Consider the following 24,994-nt stretch of genomic DNA (forward strand, 5'->3'; position numbering starts at 1 on the left):
CTTCGCTAGAGAGAGAGAGAGAGAGAGAGAGAGAGAGAGAGAGAGAGAGAAGATTATAAGAAGTAAAAAGGATTGTTTTGATGGAAAGTGAAGAAAAGTGAGGTGAGGAAGAAAACTTGATAAAGAAGATGATTGCTTTCTGCTGCCTACTGAAGAAGAGGAGGAGGAGGAGGAGGAGGAGGAGGAGGAAGAGGAGGAAGAGGAGTAATAAAAGAGAGGAAAGATGAGGAATAAAGAGGAAGAGATGGGCGATGAAGTATAAATGAAGATGGGAAGAAATGAAGGCAGGAAGAGAACATAAAAGAGGAAAAGGGAAGGGAAGAAGAATATTCAGGAAGAGGTAAAAAAAATAAAAATAAAATAAAATAGAGGCCGAAGGAAAAATGAAGATAGAGGAAATGAGGGGAAAAAAAAAGTGTGGAAAGATGAGGGATAGAGATTAAAAGGTGAAATAAAGAAATAGTAGGAGAAATATGGATGGAGGGAGAGGAGGAGAGAGTGTAGCGAATATAGGAAGGTGATGAGAGAGAATAAAAGAGAAATATGTGGGAGAGAAGAAGCAGGTCACTCCCTCACTTCTTACTTGTAGGATTAGTAATTGATAAAGGTAAACCACAAGTATAAAGTCATCAACGGGTGTACTGTAGCTGAGTTACCTCCCTCTCAACGTTAGAGTGAGTAATTAGACAAAATAAGAAAAAAATGCAGGTGTTGGGATTGATCAACACGTCATGAATATAAAATTGCTTAAGTGTGGAATAATTAATTGATATACCTGAGGAACAGACACGTGTCAAATCATAGGAACAGAACACTCAACAAAAAAAAAAAAAAAAAAACGAAAAAAATAAGGAAAATTATGAAAACCCTTGCCAAAAATAAATAAATAAATAAATAAATAAATAAAATCCTTACCAGTAAAATAAGACAGGTTATTAAATACTAGTTATCATAGATGTAAATACAGGTAATCTCTCTGACCTGTAACCTTAGTGAGGTCATCTGTCACGTTGAGGTTCACCACCAGTATGAGGAGGTCACCTCAGGTCACCTGATCACCGCTTACTGTCATTATTATTATTATTATGGATCATCGTCATCGTTGTCGTTATCATGAAAGGTTTACACTATTGTTATTAATAGTAGTAGTAGTAGTAGTAGTCGTAGTAGTAGTAGTAGTAGTAGTAGTAGTAGTAGTAGTAGTAGTAGTAGTAGTAGCATCAGTAGTAGCAGTAGTAAAAGTATTAGTAACTTTGTTATCATTGTTATTAGTAATCATTGTCATCATTGTCAATATGATAAAAAAAATACGTTATTATTATTATTATTATTATTATTATTATCATTATTATTATTATTATTATTATTATTATTATTATTATTACTATTATTATTATTTTTATTATTACCACCACTACTATTACTACCATCGCGAGAGGTGGCGCGGGTAAATCCCTGATTGGCGGCAGATCAAAGTGTCGGTGGTGGTGGCTGGGCGCGTGAGGAGCCACCATTAGCACCGTGCGTCATTAAGCACCGAGTTGTTTGGTGGTGGAAATTAGCACAGTGGGTCCTTCTTGTCTTACCTCTTCCATGTCACCACTCAGAACAAGTTAATCTTAAACGAGGACGCCGAGAAGAAAAGAAAAAAAGCTTGATTCCAGCTTGTCGCACGCACCTGTCTGTCTGTCTGTCTGTCTGTCTGTATGTATGTATGTATGTATATACAGTATGTCTCTGTCTCTCTGTCTCAGCTTTTTTGTTTGGTCGTACGTGTGTGTGTGTGTGTGTGTGTGTGTGTGTGTGTCTGTGTGTTACCCTTCCCCCCCTTCTCTCTCTCTCTCTCTCTCTCTCTCTCTCTCTCTCTCTCTCTCTCTCTCTCTCTCTCTCTCTCTCTCTCTCTCTCTCTCCCGTTCTCTCTCCCCATCGTGGACCAGGCTGCCACGTGTGCTGGCTTACAAAATATATCGGGAAGGAAGAAATTGGGACTAATACAGACGCGACGTAGGGAGAGAGAGAATTTAATCACGAATAGCAGGAATAACACAAGTTGGCTGAGCAGAGGAAAGTAATGGTTGGGTTGGCGGGAAGCGTGAAGTCAGAGAAAGAAAATGAACTGAATGGAAATCTCTTAAAAGTGTTACGTGTATGAGGAATGATGGAATGGTGAAGGTTGTGAGTAATAGTGTAATGATCACTTGATTTAGTGGGTGTGTAGGTAAAAAAATATTATCGAGGTAGTGATGGAATGATGGAGATGTTTATGATGGTGATGGCAGAGGAATGGTAGACTGATTGATGTTTGCAGGTTGTGAAAGGAATTGTGAAATGTTCATGTAATTTGCAGGATATGCAAGTAAAAGAATAGATGAGGTAGTGATGGAGTGATCGTGTTGATGATGATGATGATGAGGAACATAAGCAAGAATTATCACTGTTTTCTTCCACAGTGATGGTGGTGGTGGTTGTGGTGAGGAAGAGAGGTGAGAATTATTATTAATGTCCCTCTGTGACGGTGGTGGTGGTGGTGGTGGTGGTGGTAGTGTTCGTCAGGAATATAGGCAAGAATCACTGCTATTTTTCCCTATGATGGTGGTGATTGTGATGATCATGAGGAAGATCAATGAGTCACTATCATCCTCCCATACAACTCCACTAGGAGTCAAAGAAATTTAAGAACATTTTCCGCTCTCCTCAGGCTACCTTTGTGTTTCAGTCTGGATAGATGATGGTAAGGAAGATCTTTTGTTACGTAAGAGGTACACTGGCCAAGGCCAACAAAAAACTGAGAGAAAAAAATAAATAAATATAAATCAGGAATCACTATCATTATCTTCTATTATTTCAGTAGAGGACGAAGGCATCTAAGAAAGTTCTCTACCTCCCTTCTTTGGTTTCCTATCTACTTCAGTCCACCGCAAGATGGACCGATGATAATAGGGAAGATAATTAAGAAACACTATCATTATCTTCTGTGATTCCACTAAAGGATAAACTGAATCTAAGGATATTTTCCTCTCCTTTTCATTGGTTATCGTCTACTTCAATGCACACCGCCACCGAGAGATAACAGGAACATAAATAATAACTGAAAAAAAAAAATTATAAAGATATCTAAGAACATCTATTATCTACTCATTTTTTTAATTTTTCTTTTATTTATTTATTTTTGTTATTTACTTTAGTCCATACCAAACAACATCATAGATAACAAGAACATTAATATTTAGTGAAAACAATGACTTCTTCTCCGGTGCACACTAAGCTACACTGCACATAACAAGAACACAAGAAACAATTAGAGAAAGAAAAACAACATTCTTGACAGAGAACAAAGACGAAAACAATGATTCACTAATCCACAAAATTCATCGGATTTGAGCTTCAAAAACACGCTGACTAGAGAACAGAAGAAAAAAAAAAAAAAAAAATATATATATATATATATATATATATATATATATATATATATATATATATATATATATATATATATATATATATATATATATATATATATATATATATATATATATATATATATATATATATATATATATATATATAACACGAAGTGACTTATGATAACTTACTGAGCAAATTAAAGTGAATTGGAGTGAATAGAGAGAGAGAGAGAGAGAGAGAGAGAGAGAGAGAGAGAGAGAGAGAGAGAGAGAGAGAGAGAGAGAGAGAATGTCAGGGTGTAATTAATCTTTTGTCCATCTCTCTCACTTCCTTTGTCATTATGGTTTGTATCACTGTCACTTGCTGTTGATTTATGTGAGTGGCGTTCGTTCTCAGAGCTCCGTGTCTTCCAGTGGCTCGCTATTATTCATAAGTCTTCATCTGGGAGGAGATGTGGAGTGTCGGTTTGATTGCTTGCTTGTCTCAGTGGTTGTTGGGGCTGGTGATGGTTGTGGTGGTGGTGGTAGCGGTAGTGGTCGTGCAGCCTCTGGTGTTTAGGGAGGTGCATCAGACCTATGTCATCTTTGGGGCACAAGGGGAACAGACTGTTAAGCTCGTGCTCCGATAAGCGTCTCTTCAGGTGTTTGTGCTTCTGCTGGAGTAACTTGCGCGTCAAGCTTTGATAAGTTTCATTCGCGACAGACAAGTATTTTCTCAACCTGTTTTTGCTCATGTTATTAAATTTTACTTTGACCTCCACGCGGCTGGCCCGATTTTACTTTTCCTTACAAAAGAACTTGTATTCATCGTCGATACCGTGAACGAGGTGCTCCACGTAGTCTTGAAGCTTCTCACAAACAGGGCCGTGGCAGGGAAAGGGCGACTCCTGTCTTTGCATTGTAGCCACAGTCTGTAAAAACTGCATCACGGAAGTCATGTCTGAGTGACTTTGCGGCTCCCCTCCATCTTCCCGCTGTGCCTTTGCGAGGACGTGTTCATTCAGGTACTGGAGGCGGCGGATGGGAAGCTGGTCCAAGAACCTGACAATCTTGACTAAGAGTCGCCGTTTCTTACGTCGCCTGTGCTTGGAAGATTTCTTCACACGACACTTTGTGCTTCCGCGTCAAACTGTAAAGAAGGGTCTCTTTCTCTGCCATGAGGAAGTCGTTAAGGGAGGTCTTCTGCTGCGTGAAAGACTGCCACGCTGCAGTGTCCTGTGTGCCCAGGCGCAGGCCTGGGAACCGCTTGATGGCCTGGGCACGCCGCCACACCTTGAATATTGCGAAATTCCTTCGGCAAGCTGTTTTCATGAAGTAGCGGCGAATGTTTCTGCTGACATTCTTTTCCATAAACTGTTCAAGAATTTCTTCCTTCTCTTGAATGGAATGTGTTGAAAGATTGACTTTGGGGAACAAAGGAGCTCATCAGCAGTGGAATTCTTGACTGTAAATTCTTTCTTTGAGTGGGCAGACAGAGACCATTTCTGCATCCACAGAGTGCGGCTCACATCCTGACATTGCCCCCACGCCGCCTTCTCGTCCCCCTCCTCTTCGCTACCGTCACTGAATTCGCCGGCCAGTCTGTTAAGCAGCCTGAAGTCCACCTCCTTCTCTGGTGATGTCTGGCTTTTCTTTGCTATATTCTCATCACTAGCACCGCCGCACTCACCGTCTTCACTCTGACTGTACTCCTCGCCATCTGAGGGATACTCAGTGGGACTCAAGCGGGCCTCACTCTCAGCGTCACTGTCGTCCTTCTCATCCCAGGAAGCGCCATCCGTTTCACACTCATCATCCTCCACGTCTGAGAGGTGGCAGTGCATTCTCTCGTTGTCGGGAACTCAAGGCTGGCGAGTGATTTGTCGCCAGGGATGTAATACTCGTCATCGTCGTTTTCTTCGCTGCTTGAGTTACCGTCTTGGCCCTCCACCCCAGGCACACTTCCTTCAAAGCGGTCATTCTGGTGGGTGAGAGTTTGTGGGAGTCTGAGCGCGTGCTCCACCGTCATCTTGCCACTTTAAATCGCTTCCTTGGTGTTCAGCAGAGACTGTGGGGCCTGTGCGTGAAGCGTGACAGCGCTGCTGAAAAACCTCTCCACCATCTTTATCTCTTGAATTGCCATCTTCCTTTTACTCTTTTCATGTTCATTATCTGACCGTTTCTCTTCGTTTTTATGAACTTCGTCAGATTCTTCGCTTTTGCTTTCATTGACGCTTCCTGCTTCCATCTTTTTTGTTGGTATTTCCCATTTTATGTTTTTTTTTTTTTTTGTGGTAATTTGCTGTTTTATCCTGTCGTGTATTTTTTTTTCGTTCGAGTTACTTAAATTACTCTCTCTCTCTCTCTCTCTCTCTCTCTCTCTCTCTCTCTCTCTCTCTCTCTCTCTCTCTCTCTCTCTCTCTCTCTCTCTCTCTCTCTCTCAAACACTCTTTCCTGAATAATCTATATGTTAACTTTCCTCTTTGTTATGAATAATATTGGATTTTCTTTCCTCTCCTGGATAGACAGACAGAGATAGATAGATACATAGATAGATATGTTAAGCTGACCTGACTTAACCAGTGTCTAGGACGGCTAGGATACAAATCATGATAGTTAAGAAAAAAATAATTTTAAGTAGACGTTGGAGAGAGAGAGAGAGAGAGAGAGAGAGAGAGAGAGAGAGAGAGAGAGAGAGAGAGAGAGAGAGATTGGATGAATAATTTGAAAAGACAAAATGAAGAAACAGGAGGTGTGGTGGTCCATTAACCAAGCTCTGCCACACGCGCCAACCAGTGATTCATAAATGGCTGCCCCCATCTAATAAGCCTATAGTTAGCCACACTGAGCAGGTACTCCATACACACACACACATACACACTCTCTCTCTCTCTCTCTCTCTCTCTCTCTCTCTCTCTCTCTGATTTGCTCCATGTTTGTGGTGTTCAGCAGATACATTTGACGAGCGCTTCTTGTCCTGGTGCACATCAACCGCCACTGAAATGTTCACCGTCATGCGATCACAAGTTTCCTGCCGCCGAGTGTGGGGATGGCGGGATGGTGAATGGGGATGGGGATGAGGGGATTATAATACCTGGGGGCTGTTCGCATGGCCTGCTGTTATTCAAAGTTAATATGTAGTGCTTCAAGTGATTATAATGCAGTGTGTGTGTGTGTGTGTGTGTGTGTGTGTGTGTGTGTGTGTGCAACATATATTTTTTTAAGTTTTGCAAAGTTTCAATGTTAGTTTTCTTCTACTATATTCCCTCGCAAAAATGACTAACAAATAATTCAGAAATCACCACAAGACAACTCGTGACGCTCTGATTAATAATAATAATAATAATAATAATAATAATAATAATAATAATAATAATAATAATAATAATAAATGAAATTAACTAAAGACGGAGGACGAGAACTTGACTGGATCGAAGCGTATAAAGCCTCGAAGACTCGGATGAAGCAATGGCAAGTGTACTGCCTCCCTCAGTTGTACTCTGGACGTGTCAAGGCGGGGAGTCATTAAGCGTGTGTACTGCGGCGTCCTTTGCAGTGTTGCTCTGTTACAATGTAAGTATTAATGTTACGATATGCACACACCTTTTTGCAGCATTACTTTAACTGGGGTAAATTCCAAGTATCATCAGTGTCAGACAGTTTAGAGGGGGTTATGGAAATTCTGCAACTTAAGTCGGTATATTATTGGCTGGGATAAATATACGTCAAATCCGCTCGGTGTTTGGTGACGAAACTTGCGTAATGCAGCAGGTGAGGTGACCTTCTGTCGGTGTTCGTATTTTCTAGGAGAGAATCTGACTGCAGTTTGAAGGTTATTGCTCGTGGTTAACGTAACAGAACACTGAAAGGAATTAGCTAATGTCTGGTTAATAATTCTCTTAACATTAATACAATACATGAGGTGAGCGAGTGATGTTGGTGATATTGGGGAGTGTATCGTATGGTTGCAGGAACGCTACTGCGGTGGAATTGAAGGAACTGTCTCTTGTGGGAAGCAGTACGTGAGGTCTTGTTAGTAATACCTTGATCAATAATACAATGGGGAGGTGAGCTGTTAGTGATAATACTTGGAGAGTGTTTGGTAAGGCTGCAGGGAGGCTACCTAACATGATTAAGGTAAGAGACCGTAGGGAGGAAGTACTTAGGTCTGGTTAGTAATCCTTTGATCTGTAATACAATGGGTGAGTTTCCTTGTGATGTTGGTCATACTGAAAGTGTCCGCAAGAGGTTGTTACGCGGGGTTAGTGTAATGACCCATTGTGGAAATTACGTGAGGTCTGTATGTGAAGATCGTTACTATTATTTCTTCTTCTGCTTGGTGATTTTTGTTTCCTGTTTAAGTAAGTAACTTAACGAGAGTTATCTTAACGTGGTCAAACTAACGAGTGCTACCTTAATCCAGCATGATTGTTCTAGCAGTGACGGTATATGATAGCAAACAATAGCTGAACCAACCCAATACTTTGCCTGGAACCTCTGACAAACAGTCATTCTCATCCCAATACCTTTAGCTTATTTTATTTCTCCACATTGGTGAGGTGAACAGGCAACGGTTGACGAGGTAATTCCTTCTCCCTCACCTCATTTTACCTTCCTCCTACTCCACTTCCATCGTCTCCCCTTCCTATTCCCTCCTCCCTCCATACTCCATTTCCATCGTCTCCTCGTCCCATTCCTTCCCGCTAACTACTACTTCCGTCCTTCACTTCCTGTTCCTCTTCTACAGCCTCCTTGATGTCTCTCCTCATCTTTCTCACGCCCATATTTCATACCCTCCTTTTCTCCTTCACCACTTCTTCATCGCCTCCCCATCCTCCCTATTAACTCCACCTTCTCCCTCCTTTACCTCCTGCTCCTCCTTTCTCACATCCACATCTCATTCCTCCTTTTTCTTCTCCGCCCCCTCTCGTTCTCTCCTGCTCTCACTCTGTTCCTCTCCCAAGCTATTCCATCTCACGTTCCCCTTTCACCACTCGCCAACATTCTCTTCCCTTCTGCTTCCGTACCTTCTCCATCCCATTGTTTCTCTCCAGATTTCCTTCCATTACTCCCCTATCTCTTCCCCCTTTATTACTCTTCTCTTCCGCTGCTTCATATATATATATATATATATATATATATATATATATATATATATATATATATATATATATATATATATATATATATATATATATATATATATATATATATATATATATATATATATATATATATATATATATATATATATATATATATATATATATATATATATATATATATATATATATATATATATATATATATATATATATATATATATATATATATATATATATATATATATATTACGCTCAATGTGGATAATTCCCTATCGTGAACATTAGGCAAGCAATCTGCACAATGTTTACAAATTGCTAACATTAGCCCCAAAAAAAAAAAAGCCTGATGTTCACATTATGCATTTCAATTTTTCCCAATAAGGTTAGATTATTTAAATGCAACTCGTGCAGATCATGCGAAATCTTCTACCTTTTTTTAGGCAGTTATATTCACATCGGGCAAAATTGAGCTGCATAATGTGAACATCAGGCATTTTTTTTGCCTAATGTTGACAATTTGCAGGTTCCAGTTCGTTACACCAATATTTTCCTGTGTGGAAACCTGCCACCATGCATCTCAGCAGGGTTTAAGGGGTCTCTGAATACCCTTTCCTTTCTGTGGCCACTGTCATGTGCTAATGCCACTTATATTTCCTTATCTCAATCTCCTTCGCTCCTCAGGCCACTGTCATATGGTAATGTCACTTGTATTTCCATATCTCACTCTCCTTCTTCCCTTCTCAAGCCACTGTCAAGTTTTAATACCACGTGTATTTCCATATATAGACCCCTTCTTACCTTCTCAGGCAACAATCATGTGCTAATGTTACCATTACTTTCACATTTCAGTGTACTACTTCTTGTAACCTCTGGCTTCGTTGGTGTTTATGTTGCAGGTTGTGTACTGGAGAAAAGGCGCTCATAGGTCCGGGTTACGAAACTTTATGGGGCTTAAAAATGTTGTTAACATCTCAGCGACCTAAGAAGTTCATAAGTATTCAGTGAATCACTCTTATAATAGATACGAATTTCTTAGGGACTTAAGAAATTGGTAACTCTTTATTGAATCCAGCCCCAGGTGGAGTGGCTCAGTGTCGGCGCCATTCTGCATGCACAGTGGAATTAGCGAGGGATCCGTGCTGACCCCGCACCTGTTCAGCCTATGCGAGGACCAACTCAACGTAATGCTGAACACTCTCGTGTGGGCTGTCATATTGCAAATGAGGCAGCAAATAATTTTTCATGTGCGGATGACCTAACCTTGGTGTGCCCGAGTGCAGCGGCGCTAAATGGCTTGTTGCGAATCTGCGAGTAATTTGCTAGTAAGCACTACATTAAATTTAGCATGGCTAAATCCGCGTATATGTGTATTCCACTCAAGCGCGCGCCGCCGCTGGCACCTCCGGTCATGTGTCTGGGCGCATCAAGCTGGAATACGTGCGAGCGTTGTCATGCCTGGGCCACATCATCACAGCTGATTGCATGGTGATGAGCACATTAGGAAGGAAACAAGGAATCTTGGTGAACGTAGGAATGTCCTCGTGAGAAATTTCAAATTTCGAAATAACGATGTTAAACGCCAGTTGTTCAGCAGTTATTGTTATTATATTTATTGTAATTCATTGTGGCAACATTTCAAAATGGCGACGATGCAACGCTTGCGCGTAACGTGTAATAACACTCTACGAAGACTCACGGACCACCTGCCATTTATTTATTATTATTATTATTATTATTATTATTATTATTATTATTATTATTATTATTATTATTATTATCATTATCATCATCATCAATATTATTGAATCAAGAGACATTTAAAGGACAACAATTTTTCAACACCACCATCCACCTTCAGGTTAAAGTCACAGTGAGGGAACACATCAGCTTAAACCGCTATTACTTCACACCAGGGAACAATTATACAATATATATATATATATATATATATATATATATATATATATATATATATATATATATATATATATATATATATATATATATATATATATATATATATATATATATATATATATATATATATATTACGTTACAAAGGGAAGCGATTACGTGATTCCAAAAACCTTTTACAGAACAGCTCAATGGCGTTTCCATTAACATTTTTCGTCTCTCTCTCTCTCTCTCTCTCTCTCTCTCTCTCTCTCTCTCTCTCTCTCTCTCTCTCTCTCTCTCTCTCTCTCTCTCTCTTAACACTCCTAAAAATTAATCATAATACCCTATTTGCCCTGTTTGTGGCCTCTATGCATTGTTTTCATAGACGGAGTTCAGAGCTAACTACAAATCCTAAATCCTTTTCGTACTCTGAACCTACCAGAGTTTCGTTGCTTATAGTGTACCTACTGTGTGGGTTTCCTCTACCTACGCTAAGTACTTTGTATTTGTTAATATTGAACTGCATTTGCCATCTGCCCGTCCATTCGTTCATCCTATCTAAATCTGCCTGCAAGGCGATGGCATCCGGTTCTGACCTAATTAATCTCTCTATCTTTGTGTCATCCGTAAATTTACTAACATCACTACTAATTCCACTATCCAAGTCATTGATACATATTAAAAACAACAATGTCCCTAATACTGATCCCTGTGGCACCCCACTAATTACATGACCCCTCTCGGATTTCGAGCCGTTTATTACAACTCTCTGTCGCCTGTCGCTAAGCCATGACCTTATCCAGCCCAACACCTTCCCATCCATCCCGTGTGCCCTAACCTTTCTCAGGAATTTTTGATGGGGTACCTTGTCAAATGCTTTACTAAAGTCCAGATATAAGATATCATAGCTATCACCATTATTTACTGCCTCGTACACTTTACTGTAAAATCTTAACAAGTTTGTCAGGCAAGACTTCCCCTTCGTGAAGCCATGCTGTGACTGATTTATCTTAGTACTCTTTGTGAGTTCTCTTTCGTTGCTGTGTCCTTGTCAGACTACCTCTGGATACTATTGTGATAACACCCTTGGCACCTTAGGAACTTCCACAAAACGTTGCCAAATGCCATCATAGCCTCGCACTGAATTCCGAGAAGCAAAGTGACGGTAGTTTAAAAAGTTACGCATGTAGAAAAACAAATTTGATGATAGAAGGAATAAGGTGGCAGGTTCGTGAAGCGTGGCATACTGTTAGAGAGAGAGAGAGAGAGAGAGAGAGAGAGAGAGAGAGAGAGAGAGAGAGAGAGAGAGAGAGAGAGAGAGAGAGAGAGAGAGACTCTGAGTGAGTGAGTGAGTGAGTGAGTGAGTGAGTGAGTGAGTGAGTGTACAGCGTGGTATTTCAGAAAAACGCCACCAGAAATAATCAATGTATTATAGAAGCCCAAATAATGATAACGAATTTGATGCTTTTAAATAAGTAAACAAATAAATAACTAAATAACGAAGATTACGATGTGGGTGACGAAGATGACGATGCGATTCCACGATAACGATGCGATTCCACGATTATGATACGAGTTTCCACGATAACGATGCGATTCCACGATATTGATATGAGTTTCCACAGTGACGATGCGATTCCACAATAGCGATTCGATTCCACGATAGCGATACGATTCCAAGATAATGATACGATTCCACGATAACGAAAAGATTCCACGATAACGAAAAGATTCCACGATAACGAAAAGATTCCACGATAATGATACGATTCCACGATAATGATACGAGTTTCCACGATAATGATACGAGTTTCCATGATAACGATAAGATTCCACGATAATGATACGATTCCACGATAATGATACGAGTTTCCACGATAATGATACGAGTTTCCATGATAACGATAAGATTCCACGATAACGAAAAGACTCCACGATAATGATACGAGTTTCCACGATAATGATACGAGTTTCCACGATAACGATAAGATTCCACGATAACGAAAAGACTCCACGATAATGATACGAGTTTCCACGATAACGATAAGATTCCACGATAACGAAAAGATTCCACGATAATGATACGAGTTTCCACGATTACGATGCGATTCCACGATAACGATGCGATTCCACGGTAATGACACGAGTTTCCACGATAATGATACGAGTTTCCACTATAACGATACGGTTCCACGATAACGATGCGAGTTTCCACGATAACGATGCGAGTTTCCACGATAACGATGCGATTCCACGAAGACGATGCGAGTTTCCACGATAACAATGCGATTCCACGATAACGATGCGATTCTACGATAACGATGCGACTCCACGATAACGATGTGAGTTTCCACGATAACGATGCGATTCCACGATAACGATGCGAGTTTCCACGATAACGATGCGGGCGCGGCGAAAGCTATAGGAAATTGTCTACCTACCTACATAGGTACCAGGACGAACCCTTCCTCCCCAAGGGTCCACTCCAGTCCCTGGGTGTGAGGGCAGTGACGATGCAACCTTGCCGCGCCTCACACAGGTCGCCATGAGCAATGACCCACCACACACCCCTCCCCAACCACTGTCATGAAGTGAGCCCTTTTCTCCCCTAAAGGACCCCTCGTGCTGCCAGTGTCTGGTGCATGGTGCACGGCGTGTTAATATGTCACTGCAACTGTAAAAACACCCTTGAAAACCGGCGTCACTTCAACTAGAGCCTTCTAAAAGTGTGTTTCTCCTGTCAGTAATGCAGAAATGTTGTTAATATGTCACTGCAACTGTAAAAAAACACCCTTGAAAACCTGCGTCACTTCAACTAGTCTTTTAAAAGCGTGTTTCTCCTGTCAATAATGCAGAAATGTTGTTAATCTGTCACAGTTCACACACAACAGCACAACAGCAAGTACTCGTATAACAGCAAGCTGAGTCTATGCAGTCTAGTTATTTTAGGTTAACTTAGGACAGGTTAGAGCACTAGTGTCCACGTGGGGTCTCCGGCTTTCTGGCGTCTGGCAGGTCTTCATTGCCAGATGTGTATTTTTCTTGCAGTGTTACCAGGTCAGGCGAGGATACTACGCTCTCTCTCTCTCTCTCTCTCTCTCTCTCTCTCTCTCTCATTATAGCTGTTGTGTTTATGCATGTATGTGAAAGAGAGAGAGAGAGAGAGAGAGAGAGAGAGAGAGAGAGAGAGAGAGAGAGAGAGAGAGAGAGAGAGAGAGAGAGTTAAGGTAAGGTTGGTTTGGCTTGCTGTGCCTCTCCCAGTGACAGCCTACACAGGCCACAGACATGAACAGCCTTGGGTCACTAAGAGCGCTTCTAATGTTTAAAATGTGTCAATCTTGTTACTCTGTCAGTGGACGCGTCACAGGAACCGTAACACCCGCGTCACTTCGTCTGAGAGTAGCGGTGGTGGTGGCGCGGACTTGTGTGACACTCTGGTGCACAATGTGTCCCTACATCTTGCTTTGTCTGCCATTTCTTGCACGGATAATGATTCAAAGGCTGTTAGCTTTGCAGTTGTGTTGATTCCCTGTTTAAGTAATTTTGTAACGTGGAACAAGAAGAAGAAGAAGAAGAGGAGGAGGAGGAAGAAGAGGAAGGCTGAGTGTAAATGAAGTGAAGGAAAGACAAACATACAGACACAGAATAAGGAAGGAAATAAAGGCAATGAACGTTGACACGACAAACACACACACAAACACACAGAGGGAGGTTAACAAACACCTGTTTTTCTCTCTTATTTCAGGCGTGTGCGTGCGTGTGTGCGCGGGTGGAGGTAGAGGAGGGAGGGGCGCAAGGGTGGGCGGCGGTCCCTGCCTCACCTGAGTTCTGGGAGTGGAGGAAATTGAAAGAGTGTCACTGGTCACCGAACCTTTCTGTCCGCCATCACGGTTCTTGTAAACAACGCCAAAAGACCGCTAGGGCAAACACTTTTCTTCTATCTTCACTATCACTGTCCTGTTACTATTTTACTGTGCATTGTTAAATTCAGTGTATTTTTTACAAGTACTGTGATGTTTTTTTTGGTCTTAATCGTCTAGTTCTCTTTCTTGTAATATATAGTAACTCATGTCTACGCTTCTGTCTCCAGTAACACCATTTTGTTACTAATTTCCTATGCGTCGGTGACCATTTACTTCTGCTACTTACTTCTTATGTACATGTTATGTATAAACTTCTAGGCAAAGAATAAATGAAATGTTAAAGCGACCGCCGGGTTAAAGCATTCTTCCTTGTTTCCTATCGAGAAGTCTGTCTTTGAAATTACGGCATCAAAATAAATTATGCTTCGCCTACTTGAGAACCACGTCTTTTATTTCAGAATTATGATAAAATTAACAGCATTCCTATATATAATCGCTAAGAACATTTCAGCGTTTGCTAGTACTGATCAGTGAATACAAAAGCTCTAGACTGGGATTTCATTAATGCCTTTGTAGTACGCATTTGCAGTACGCATTTGCAGTATGTGTTTGCAGTATGTGTTTGCAGCATGTGCTTGCAGTATGTGGTTGCAGTATGTGGTTGCAGTATCTGGTTTAGGGCACAACTTGAAGCTTCTGTCTTGAAAGAACGAAGTGAAAGGGAAGAGTCAAGTTGGACAGAGCAATGATGAACTGCAGAGCTCCATCACGGCCGTAATTACTGCTAATGTACTTGTGAGAGAAGGAAATAAGTAAATGAATCATTAATAGGTAAAAAAACCGCGATTGTTGTACAAAGACAAGCAAAAAGGCTGTGGTCAGTGTGACGGCAGCTGTAACAAAGGTGAACCATTGTCAACAGAATATGCATGCTAAGTGTTCTGTGGAAATGTGCAAAGCATTCGTGCATGTAATTTTGTTGTGTTATTCCGCCGTGCAGGTACATTGGCTTGTAGTGTAAGGCTCGGCTGTGTATCCGGTGTGTGGAGGCGTGTGAGGAAGTGCTGAGTGAACTGAATCACCAAGCCCGCTACACGTGTGGCGCTGCCTCTTTGTTGAACACTTTGTCTTCTCAACACCACTGTTTTCCAAGGCCAGAGAGGTGACTCGGCGGGTTCTCAAGGGCGTTTCTCCTGTTGACAATGTAGAAATGTTGTTAACCTGTCACTGAAGTCGTAAAAGCTCCCTTGAAAATCCCTACACAGCCTTTTGAGAGTAGGTGGAACTCCACAGTCTGTGTCTGTTAGTGGGCCATGCTGTCACCTGTCAGCTTTCCACCTACATACACTGATGCATGGACTTCATTAATGACACACCTTGGAAAAGTAACCTGTTCACTGCTTTCCGTGTTGGTGAGGCAACGCTTCATCAGCACTGGCAGCAGCTGTCAAGAGTTGGTGAGGTAGGCGGCGGGTGGCGCGGCGCCTCGTGGAGCAAGGCTGGAGGTGACAGGCCACGGGTGGAGCTTCCTTGATCTGTGCACCGGACAAGGGCAACAATATTATATAAAAACAATAAATCAACAAAAAATGCCCACTGAAGTGCCGGTCCCCGAATAGAGTCAGAAACGGTAGTCAAAAATTGAAGGATAAGTGTGTTGAAGCCTCCCTCCTGAAAGAGTTCAAGTCACAGGAAGGAGGAAATACAGAAGCAGGCAGGGAGTTCCAGAGTTTACCAGAGAAAGGGAGGAATGACTAAGAATACTGGTTAACTCTTGCATTGGGGAGGTGGACATAATAGTGGTGAATGACTGAGAATATTGGTTAACTCTTGCATTGGGGAGGTGGACAGAATAGTGGTGAATGACTGAGAATATTGGTTAATTCTTGCATTGGGGGAGGTGGACAGAACAGTGGTGAATGACAGAGAATACTGGTTAACTCTTGCATTGGGGAGGTGGACAGAACAGTGGTGAATGACTGAGAATACTGGTTAAGTGTTGCATTGGGGAGGTGGACAGAATAGTGGTGAATGACTAAGAATACTGGTTAACTCTTGCATTGGGGAGGTGGACAGAACAGTGGTGAGTGTCTGAGAATACTGGTTAAGTGTTGCATTGGGGAGGTGGACAGAACAGTGGTGAATGACTGAGAATACTGGTTAAGTGTTGCATTAGGGAGGTGGACAGAACAGTGGTGAATAACTGAGAATACTGTTTAAGTGTTGCATTGGGGAGGTGGACAGAACAGTGGTGAATGACTGAGAATACTGGTTAAGTGTTGCATTAGGGAGGTGGACAGAACAGTGGTGAATAACTGAGAATACTGGTTAAGTGTTGCATTGGGGAGGTGGACAGAACAGTGGTGAATGACTGAGAATACTGGTTAACGTGGTGAGAGTAGGAAGAAAGTATTGAACCAGGACATAATATTCTCAGTTTTCTTGGTCGATGATTGACGTGAGAAATACAGAGACCAAGCTGAGCAGAAGTAAGGAAGGTGTGTGCAAAAGGAACAAATTCTAATCAGGTGAAGGCGAATGAAGGTAAAAGCGAATGTTTGATTGTTGTGAAGAATGACGACCTCAAGAGGCTGGATGTCTTCAGCCGAAAGATTACTGCCAGCCACGGCAGTAGAGAAGGCAGGCAAAAACTTGCCAACTCAGCAAGATCTCTTCCTCCAGCAACAATGTCGGTGATAATTGTATTTCTTTTGGCGTAGTGGAAGATATAACGGATAAGGAGGCGCCTGTACACACGTCCCTGGCTGAATAGAAGAGAAGGAAGGCGCGTCTGCCACGCTCTTTTGCCTGAGCCGAGCGTGCAAGACCCAGACACCATGAGGCAGTGGATAGGCCTCAACAAGGAGCAGTACCGTGGTCTCCTGCGGCTTGTGACTCGCCTATCAAGAAGGAGGATGCCCACGTGAGGGCTGCAGTGACTCCTGGTGAACGCCTCACACTGACGCTGCGTTATCTAACAACAGCTAAGGAACACCGATCGGTAATTACTGACAACTTGGCCCCTTCTGCAGCGATACTACTCTTTTAGAGAGAGAGAGAGAGAGAGAGAGAGAGAGAGAGAGAGAGAGAGAGAGAGAGAGAGAGAGAGAGAGAGAGAGAGAGAGAGAGAGTCTTGGGTCCCAGTGATGACGTTGTTGGTTCGTCATTAGCTCCAACATCAACTCAGGACGCCACACCATGCACAACTCTCCCCGAGGACCTGAGGTAAACAGAGCAGCGGGCGGCTGGACAAACCCAACCTGTCGGTGTTGTTGGCGCGGGTGGCAATTCAGCCGCCAGGCACCAAAACTTCCACAGGTGGGCTATCGCGGCTTGCGGCGGCTGGCAATTCAGCAGCGAATTGGCAAGTGTGAACCCGCCTTTCGGTGTGATAGCAGAGTGCAATTTATCACTGAAAGATGAGATAAAGCAGGTGTTGAGGGCAGCAGGAAGTGCCATCTCGGAAATATTGCATTTGTCAGGAAATACTTGGATGAAAGAAAAGACAATGGAGATGGTTGTTCATGAGCAGGTAATGGGGAGGCTGGAACATTACAATGCACTTCATTACGACCTACCACCACAACGACAACAATCACAATAATAACAGTGGTAATAATGACAATAATAATGACCCTGACAGCAACAACAACAACAACAACAACAACAACAACAACAACGACAACAACAACAACAACAGTTACAATACTCTCGTTTACCAGCATACATTAACATAGCATGGTACCCTCCCAGCCTTTCCCTGCCCCTCCCCCCCTCCCTTTCCACTCCCTCTATGTACACTTTCCTTTGCTGTGCCTCAGGAGCGCCGTGACGCCTGCCTCCACCTCGTCAGCTGTGTCTCGACCCTCCACTTCTCTTCCCTCCTGACTTGTTCCACTTCCTCTCTATACTTCAGGTTCTTTTTCTTTTATTCTTTCATTATTACTATTTCTTTTTATTATTTTGCTGCCTCATTGTTGTTGTTGTTTTGTTTCGCTTTGCTTTGGAAGCCTAACCTGTCTGCACCCTTATTCTCCCGCCTGTTTTCCGCAACCTATGACAACAATGATGATGATGATGATGATGCAATGGTAATAATAATAAATGTAATAATAATAATAATAATAATAATAATAATATTGATAATAATAATAAAATCAATAATGGTAATAGTAGTAATGGTAATACTTATAATGACCATAAGAGAAATAAGACAATGATGATATTACTGCAGCGGTTGTGTTTGTGTGACCACTTGTATGAAAGATGTTTGCCACCACTTATTCTAAGAGTGTTTTGCTGGCAGTGTGTGTGACCAGTGATGGCGACCCACCCACCAGTGTTTCTGTGCTGACTAGTCACCTGTGTTGTTGTGGAGTTGACGGAGTGATGATGCTTGTAACTTGCCCAGTCCATGAAGATGCTTGGAGTGTTGGCAGCGTGGAGAACCAGAGTGAAGTGGTGATTCTGGCAGCTTGGAGGTTGTGGCAAGTCGTTGATATGTTGATATGTGTGCCAATAAAACACACGGGGACGAGAGTGGCTTATTTAATGACGGATAACTCATTGGTACACACTGGATTCAACATGAGACTGTACTGTGAGATTGCTCTCTCTCTCTCTCTCTCTCTCTCTCTCTCTCTCTCTCTCTCTCTCTCTCTCTCTCTCTCTCTCTCTCTCTCTCTCTCTCTCTCTCTCTCTCTCTATATATATATATATATATATATATATATATATATATATAACAAAATGATTCAGAAGGCTTGAAATAAAGACATGAGTTTTTGTGTTTGATTTACTGACACAACACTTTCCATAATACAGAGAGGAATAGTTTTGTGTTCATGGAAAAATACAAGGCAATGGTTAATTTACATGTATAAGTTTGCAAATATGAGAAGTGTGCTTGAAAGGTTTGAAAGCGACCCCAGGCGGGGTATGATTACTTCTTATGAGTTTTCCTTAAAATAACAAGTTATTTCTTGGACGAACTTAACACTACTTAATAAGACAGTCACGTTTCTCGCTCCAAGGAATTCCCCTATTTTTGTTACATTTACATTAGTGAAGCAATATTTCTGGACAGATTTTTTCAGCTATTTGTTAAAAAAAAAAAAAGTCAATTTGAATGAAGAGTGAGTTTCATCTCCTGCACCATTAAGATCACATAAAGAACAAATCCACTTTTCTACACTTGCATTCCTTCACTACCACTTACAATGGGCAGCTGATGATTTGCACACTTGAACACACTTACGGCACGTGAGTGTTGTTTAAGGAGAACAGATAAATACTTGTGTAATTTTCCTTGCATTGTCACCATCCTATAATTAAGACATGCTGGCCTGTTAAAAGTTTGTTCAGACAATCTCTGCCTATCAATAGCACAAGTCCTTAACTTAACAGTTTGTTTTAACCAATTACCATCTGCATTTGGTACTTGGTGGTACAAATGTGACATTCTATTTTGATTTGATAACTTATTTGTCATTATCTTGTCAAGCCGAAGTGCTTTATTTACACCCAGACCAGACATTGTCTTAATAAACCTATACTAAATATTTCATGTCCTAATGGCACTGCCGTTTGCAAATAAATATCAAACACTTATAGGCCTATCATCCATGAATCCATGTAGAGCCTGTTTCACCATACAACAAGCAAGTTGACTATTATCTTACCCTGCTGTACTTACTGGCCAAAGGTGGCATTACCTCAGCTTGCACTATCACATTACTCAACCTGCGGTATTACAGGGGCCAACAAGTGCACACAGATGAGAGAGCCTATTAACAGAGTATCTTCTCTCACTAGGCTCGCGACATGAAAATATATATTTTTCTTTATATCGAGTCCACAACTAATTGGCTATATAAACTACTGAATCTGAAAATCGAGCACCAAGCACTGGCGTTCCTGTGTGTGTGTGTATGTGTGTGTGTGTGGGGGGGGGGAGTAGGAGGTCTTCCGACGCGTGGCGCAGCTCACAGGTAATGATTACAATGGTCTGCATCTTCTGCATCTAATACTTTCGTCGCCACCGCCTGGTTGTCTTGGCAGAGGTCCTCCTCCAGGCACTGCACGATGATGGGCGCCCCGTCCCCAGGCTTCCGCCCCTCACAGTCTCCTCCAAAGTAGGCGGAGCTGTTTTGAGTTGTCAGGTTCTCTCGTGTCTCTTCTGGGTTCGCACACATCAATCTGAACACCTCCACCACCCATCTGGCGGGGTCCCCCTCCCGCCCCGGCTCCAACCACTTGGCGTGCTCCCCCTTCCGTTCACCCTCCAACTCCTTTGTATGGTCCCCCTTCCGTTCACCCTCCAACTCCTTTGTATGGTCTCCCTCCTGTCCAGCCCCCAACACCTTGGTGTGGTCCCCCTCCTGTCCAGCCCCCAACTCCTTGGTGTGGTCCTGCTCCTGTTCAGCCCCCAACTCCTTGGTGTGGTCCCCCTCCTGTCCAGACCCCAACTCCTTGGTGTGGTCCCTCTCCTGTCCAGCCCCCAACTCCTTGGTGTGGTCGTGCTCCTGGCCAGCCCCAAGCTCTACCTCCCTCGACCGCCTGTGCTCCAGCCACCGCAGGAGGGCGTTCTTGAAACAGAACCCGCTTGGCACCGCGATGTTCCACTCCTGTGTGGCGAACCATTTGAAAAAACTCTTTTTGTGCCGAGGCATCCAGCGCTCGGGCTTGAGGCGGGAAAGAAGTACTTTTCCCATCAGCTGCACCTGGCGCTCTGCGGGCGTCAACGTCCCCAGCACCTCAGCCTCTGTCAAGGCAAAGCTGCAGCGCCATGTTCCATCAGCAGCATTACTGAGCTGCATGGTGGTGGTGTCCTCAGGAGTGAGGAGCGGTCTGCAAACTTGCTCCAGCCATGGCACCTCAAGCACTGGCACCAGGTCCACGCCGACCAGCAACAGTGGATACTCTCGCCCCTGCCAGGCCAGAGAGAGTCCCACGCCCACTTGCGTGCTGGTCAGGCCCGGCGGCACCAGGCTCAGTCTTTTGTCCTGCAGGGTGTGGCCAGCGAGGCACCGGTGCACCTCCTCGTACAAACTGGCCATAAATCTATTACCCTCAAGGTGGGGATTGTCAGTCTTCACACAAATCTGTAACCTGCCCTTCAGCGGGGCTTCCTCCTTCCCTCTCTCGCTAACAGTTATTCCTACGTCATCCTTGTGAATCACGAGGTTTATATCAAATTCGTCAGGGGCGTAAAGCTTAGACCCGTCCTGAGAACTGCCCGCCAGCCTCAGGTCGCCGCGGTACGTGGCATCAGCGGCTGACACCTTATTCATGATGATGCTTATTTCTGCCATCACCGCCTCCTTTACCTCAAGGGCCTCGCCCTTTGATAGATCCACAGCCACCCGCTGAGCCTCCTTCTGCAGCTCTTGCAGGCCTATGGATCTCACAAGATTTCTTATGACGCTTTCCGGGTCACGTCGGTCGATTGGGTCTAATAGATTACGCTTATATTTATAATACATATTGTGAAACACTTTAAAATTTTCTCTCACCTGTGTGCTCGTGGTGCCCGCGCGGCAAGGAGGGTCCTGCGTCACTTGGTGTGCCAGGAGTTCAAAAGTACTTTTATGGCCAAACATGGCGGCCAGGTGAGGGGGTGTCTGGCCATACGTGTCACGCTGCTGTGGGTTGGCGCCAGCGCTCAGCAGCAGCGCCACGCAGCCGTCCTGGCCGTGCGAGGCCGCCTGGTGGAGGGCGGTGGTGCCGCAAGTGTGGTCCAGCACCTCGTCCACGGGGAAGTGACCCTCTTGCAGTATAAGATGAGTCAGCTGCAGGAGACCTTTGCGCGAGGCCAGCAGCAGGGCAGCGTGGCCATCAGGTAAGGAGACATTCTTACCCTCGCCCTTCTTGTGGCTCTCAAAAAGATCCTCCTGTATACACAGCGCTGTCCGTGCTGCGGTCTTCTCGTGATCTGCCTTTAAGCGAAGCTCCATATCCTTCAGTTTTTCACGCTCCGCCATAAAGAGCTTCTGTGTGCAAAGAGAAAGAGAGCGGTGAATATATGAACAAGTAAATAACCCTTTATTGCTGCGTACACATAGATATGTTAGAAATGATGATAGAAATCGAGGATTACATACGTATATTAGCATTTGTCTGCCTGATTGGAGTTGTTTATTAGGCAAGATAAAAAAATACAAGTAGCTTAATTGGTCAACTAATAGAATCAAATAGTAAGTAATAGTAATATAATATAATACCATAATCGAGCTGCATAATATTCATGATATGAATAAGAAGTTTGTTGTGCAAAGGTAGACTACTGAAAACGTTTGGTTCAAAACACAGCGTGCTGTTTTGGTAAGAGGATGCTCGAAGCTGTGGCTACATAAAATCCACGTTGATGCTTCTACTTTGGCGAACACCATCCAGTAGCCGAGGCACTTCATTTCCTGTGTGCTTTGTGAGAGTTTTATAAATTAAGAACAATGAAAGTGATTTGTGTATCGATGAGAAATTAAACAATGTCATTAATGAAGTAACTTTAGCTGCGGACTACAATTTTCCCAGGGAAAGCATACCTCTGATTTATTTATTTATTTATTTTTATCACGATAACTTTTTGATAAATGACGGCCATGTGCTGGCCCAGATGGGAACACAGCAAAGCAGAGGAGGACAGCATATGGCACAGCACACACTAATAAGTGACTTTATTGTTAAACAATGTCTTGTCTTGTACAATATTCCACACACTTCTGAAGCGTTGTCACACGCGTCATCTATGGGGGGGAGGTTTCTCGTTTCTGAATTTTCTGACTGGGTCAAAGCAAACTTAGTATTGTTCAGTGCTACAAAAACTCAATTCCCCCATCTGTCTATATCGCCATAAGCAAGGACAGCATCATTAAACAGATAGATAAACAGAAAATGACTAAATCTCCAGGGCCAGATGACATCATCCTAGAGCACTGCAGGAGTGCACGGGTGAGCTTAGCGAGCCGTTGCTGCGGTATTGAGGGAGTCATTAGACAAGGGAGAAATACCAAAGGGCCAATTTCACAGTCGCTTGGTAACATTCCCAAATGAAAGCCTGGTGACACCTCCAGCCACTTTCACAGCTGGAGTTTTCATGGCTTCGGTAATCCCCAACCTGGTGACTATCATAACAAAACGAAAAGCGCCGATTCGGTAACGCTGGTATGCCGGAGCGGCCTCATTAGATAAAACGAGTCAGTTCTTGACCAAAGAATTAACCACGCCAGCACTAAAAAGGAGGAAGGTGTGAAAATACATCAGCTGTGCCTTCAGCACGCCATATCCATTATTATGGTGACTTCTTGTGACTTAAATTCCTCCCTTTCAATGTCTGTATGACATTCACCAAACTGCTGTGCCAGCCAGCCACTTAATGAGTCATCTTTTTCTCTGTCCCTCGTTGCTGTACACACATTTGTTACATAGAAATATTTCGGGTTTAATGTAAATCATCCTAGCTTACTATTTATGAGATAGTTACTTTATTTCTGGGTGAAATTATGATTTTTTAAATCATAATCTATGCAACGAAAGAATCAGCAATGAACTTAGTGAGCTAAATATTAAGCTAAACTTAGCCTAACCAAATCCAGCACTCTGATGGAAACGGTCATTTTATTTCAATATTTTCCAATATTTTGTTAGGTGACAAATTCCATATAGTGTATGCGTGTCAGGATTATTACAGGAGTGTGACCAAGGAGGCGTAGCAGACGAAATAAGCGCGACAGGTGCTGAAGTTTTCATCAGCTGGTGAAGTGAGTTCATGCCGCCATCCAAAAGAGTACACAGACAAGCAGCCTCACCTGCTCCAGCCTCTGTTGCTCCTCGTGAGGCATCATGTGCACCGCAAGGCGACCATGTGTGTCCGGCACGTACGGGCAGCCCCCAAGGTCCCTGATCAGCAGCTCGGCCATGCCTTTGTGGCCAGCCTCCAGGGCAGCGTGGAGGGCAGTGCCACCAGAAGCTCCATTAAAGACTGTCCACCCTCCTGCCCTATGCAGGAAGGCGGCAGTCACGGGGCAGTTGGCAGCCGCTGCCTTTGCCAGGAGGTCGCTCAGTGCTGGCCGGTCAGTCTCCTTTCCCCATCGCCAGGCTGCCTGCCAGGGAGTATTTCCCTCGATGGTTGTCACTAGATTGTCGATGCCTTCGACAAGGGCGCTGCTGACCTTTTCCAGGCGACGCTGCTCTGCACGCAACCGACAGCAGTAGGCCTGTGAGGAAAGGATGGTCACCACATCAGGTAAGCACCGTGCGCAGAGAGAGAGAGAGAGAGAGAGAGGGCAGCTATGCAGAAGTGTCATTAAGTGTCACAAATCTAAAAGTGCATGTACAAATACAACCTTACCTTGTCCCCAAAAAAAGGAAAAATACAAAAAATTATTCCAAATATTAGGTTTGACGAGCATTATTACAATTACTTTTAGGATTATAATGATGAATTATAATCAAATATTAGGTTTGACAAGCATTATTACAATTACTTTTAGGATTATAATGATGAATTAACATGGATTCAAGTATTATGAGATCTACTTCATTGCTTGTTCTAAACATTACACTGAAGTGTCCTTTTATGAAATGACAAGATTCTGTTGCATGATCTGTAATGTTGGACAGGTTTGGTGTGCTGCAGGTCTGTCATGTGCAGCACTAAAACCTGAAACTGACGGCACTGAAACACAAAGGCTCGTCCTCTACAACCAACAGACCTATAACTCATCCAAGTTGTTCAAACACTTTCCAC

General features: G+C 43.0%; 1 protein-coding gene and 1 long non-coding RNA gene across 2 annotated transcripts in view; one reads left to right on the forward strand and one right to left on the reverse strand.

Annotated features, from left to right (window-relative positions):
* Window positions 1–6,881: 6,881 nt before the first annotated feature.
* LOC135109396 (uncharacterized) lies at window positions 6,882–14,687 on the forward strand. The gene is made up of 2 exons (XR_010272685.1): window positions 6,882–6,956; window positions 14,130–14,687. It is a non-coding gene; the product is annotated as an uncharacterized LOC135109396 (long non-coding RNA).
* Window positions 14,688–19,038: 4,351 nt separating this feature from the next.
* LOC135109045 (uncharacterized) overlaps window positions 19,039–24,994 on the reverse strand; it is a 73,092-nt gene continuing 67,136 nt past the window's right edge. The window contains exons 9-10 of the mRNA XM_064020034.1: window positions 24,054–24,461; window positions 19,039–22,238 (exon numbers count right to left, since the gene is read on the reverse strand). Of these exons, the coding sequence (XP_063876104.1) occupies window positions 20,232–22,238; window positions 24,054–24,461 (2,415 nt within the window). The 3' untranslated portion in view covers window positions 19,039–20,231. The remainder of the gene's footprint in view (window positions 22,239–24,053; window positions 24,462–24,994) is intronic.

This window comes from Scylla paramamosain, chromosome 18 (assembly GCF_035594125.1).
Source record: "Scylla paramamosain isolate STU-SP2022 chromosome 18, ASM3559412v1, whole genome shotgun sequence".
NCBI lineage: Eukaryota > Metazoa > Arthropoda > Malacostraca > Decapoda > Portunidae > Scylla > Scylla paramamosain.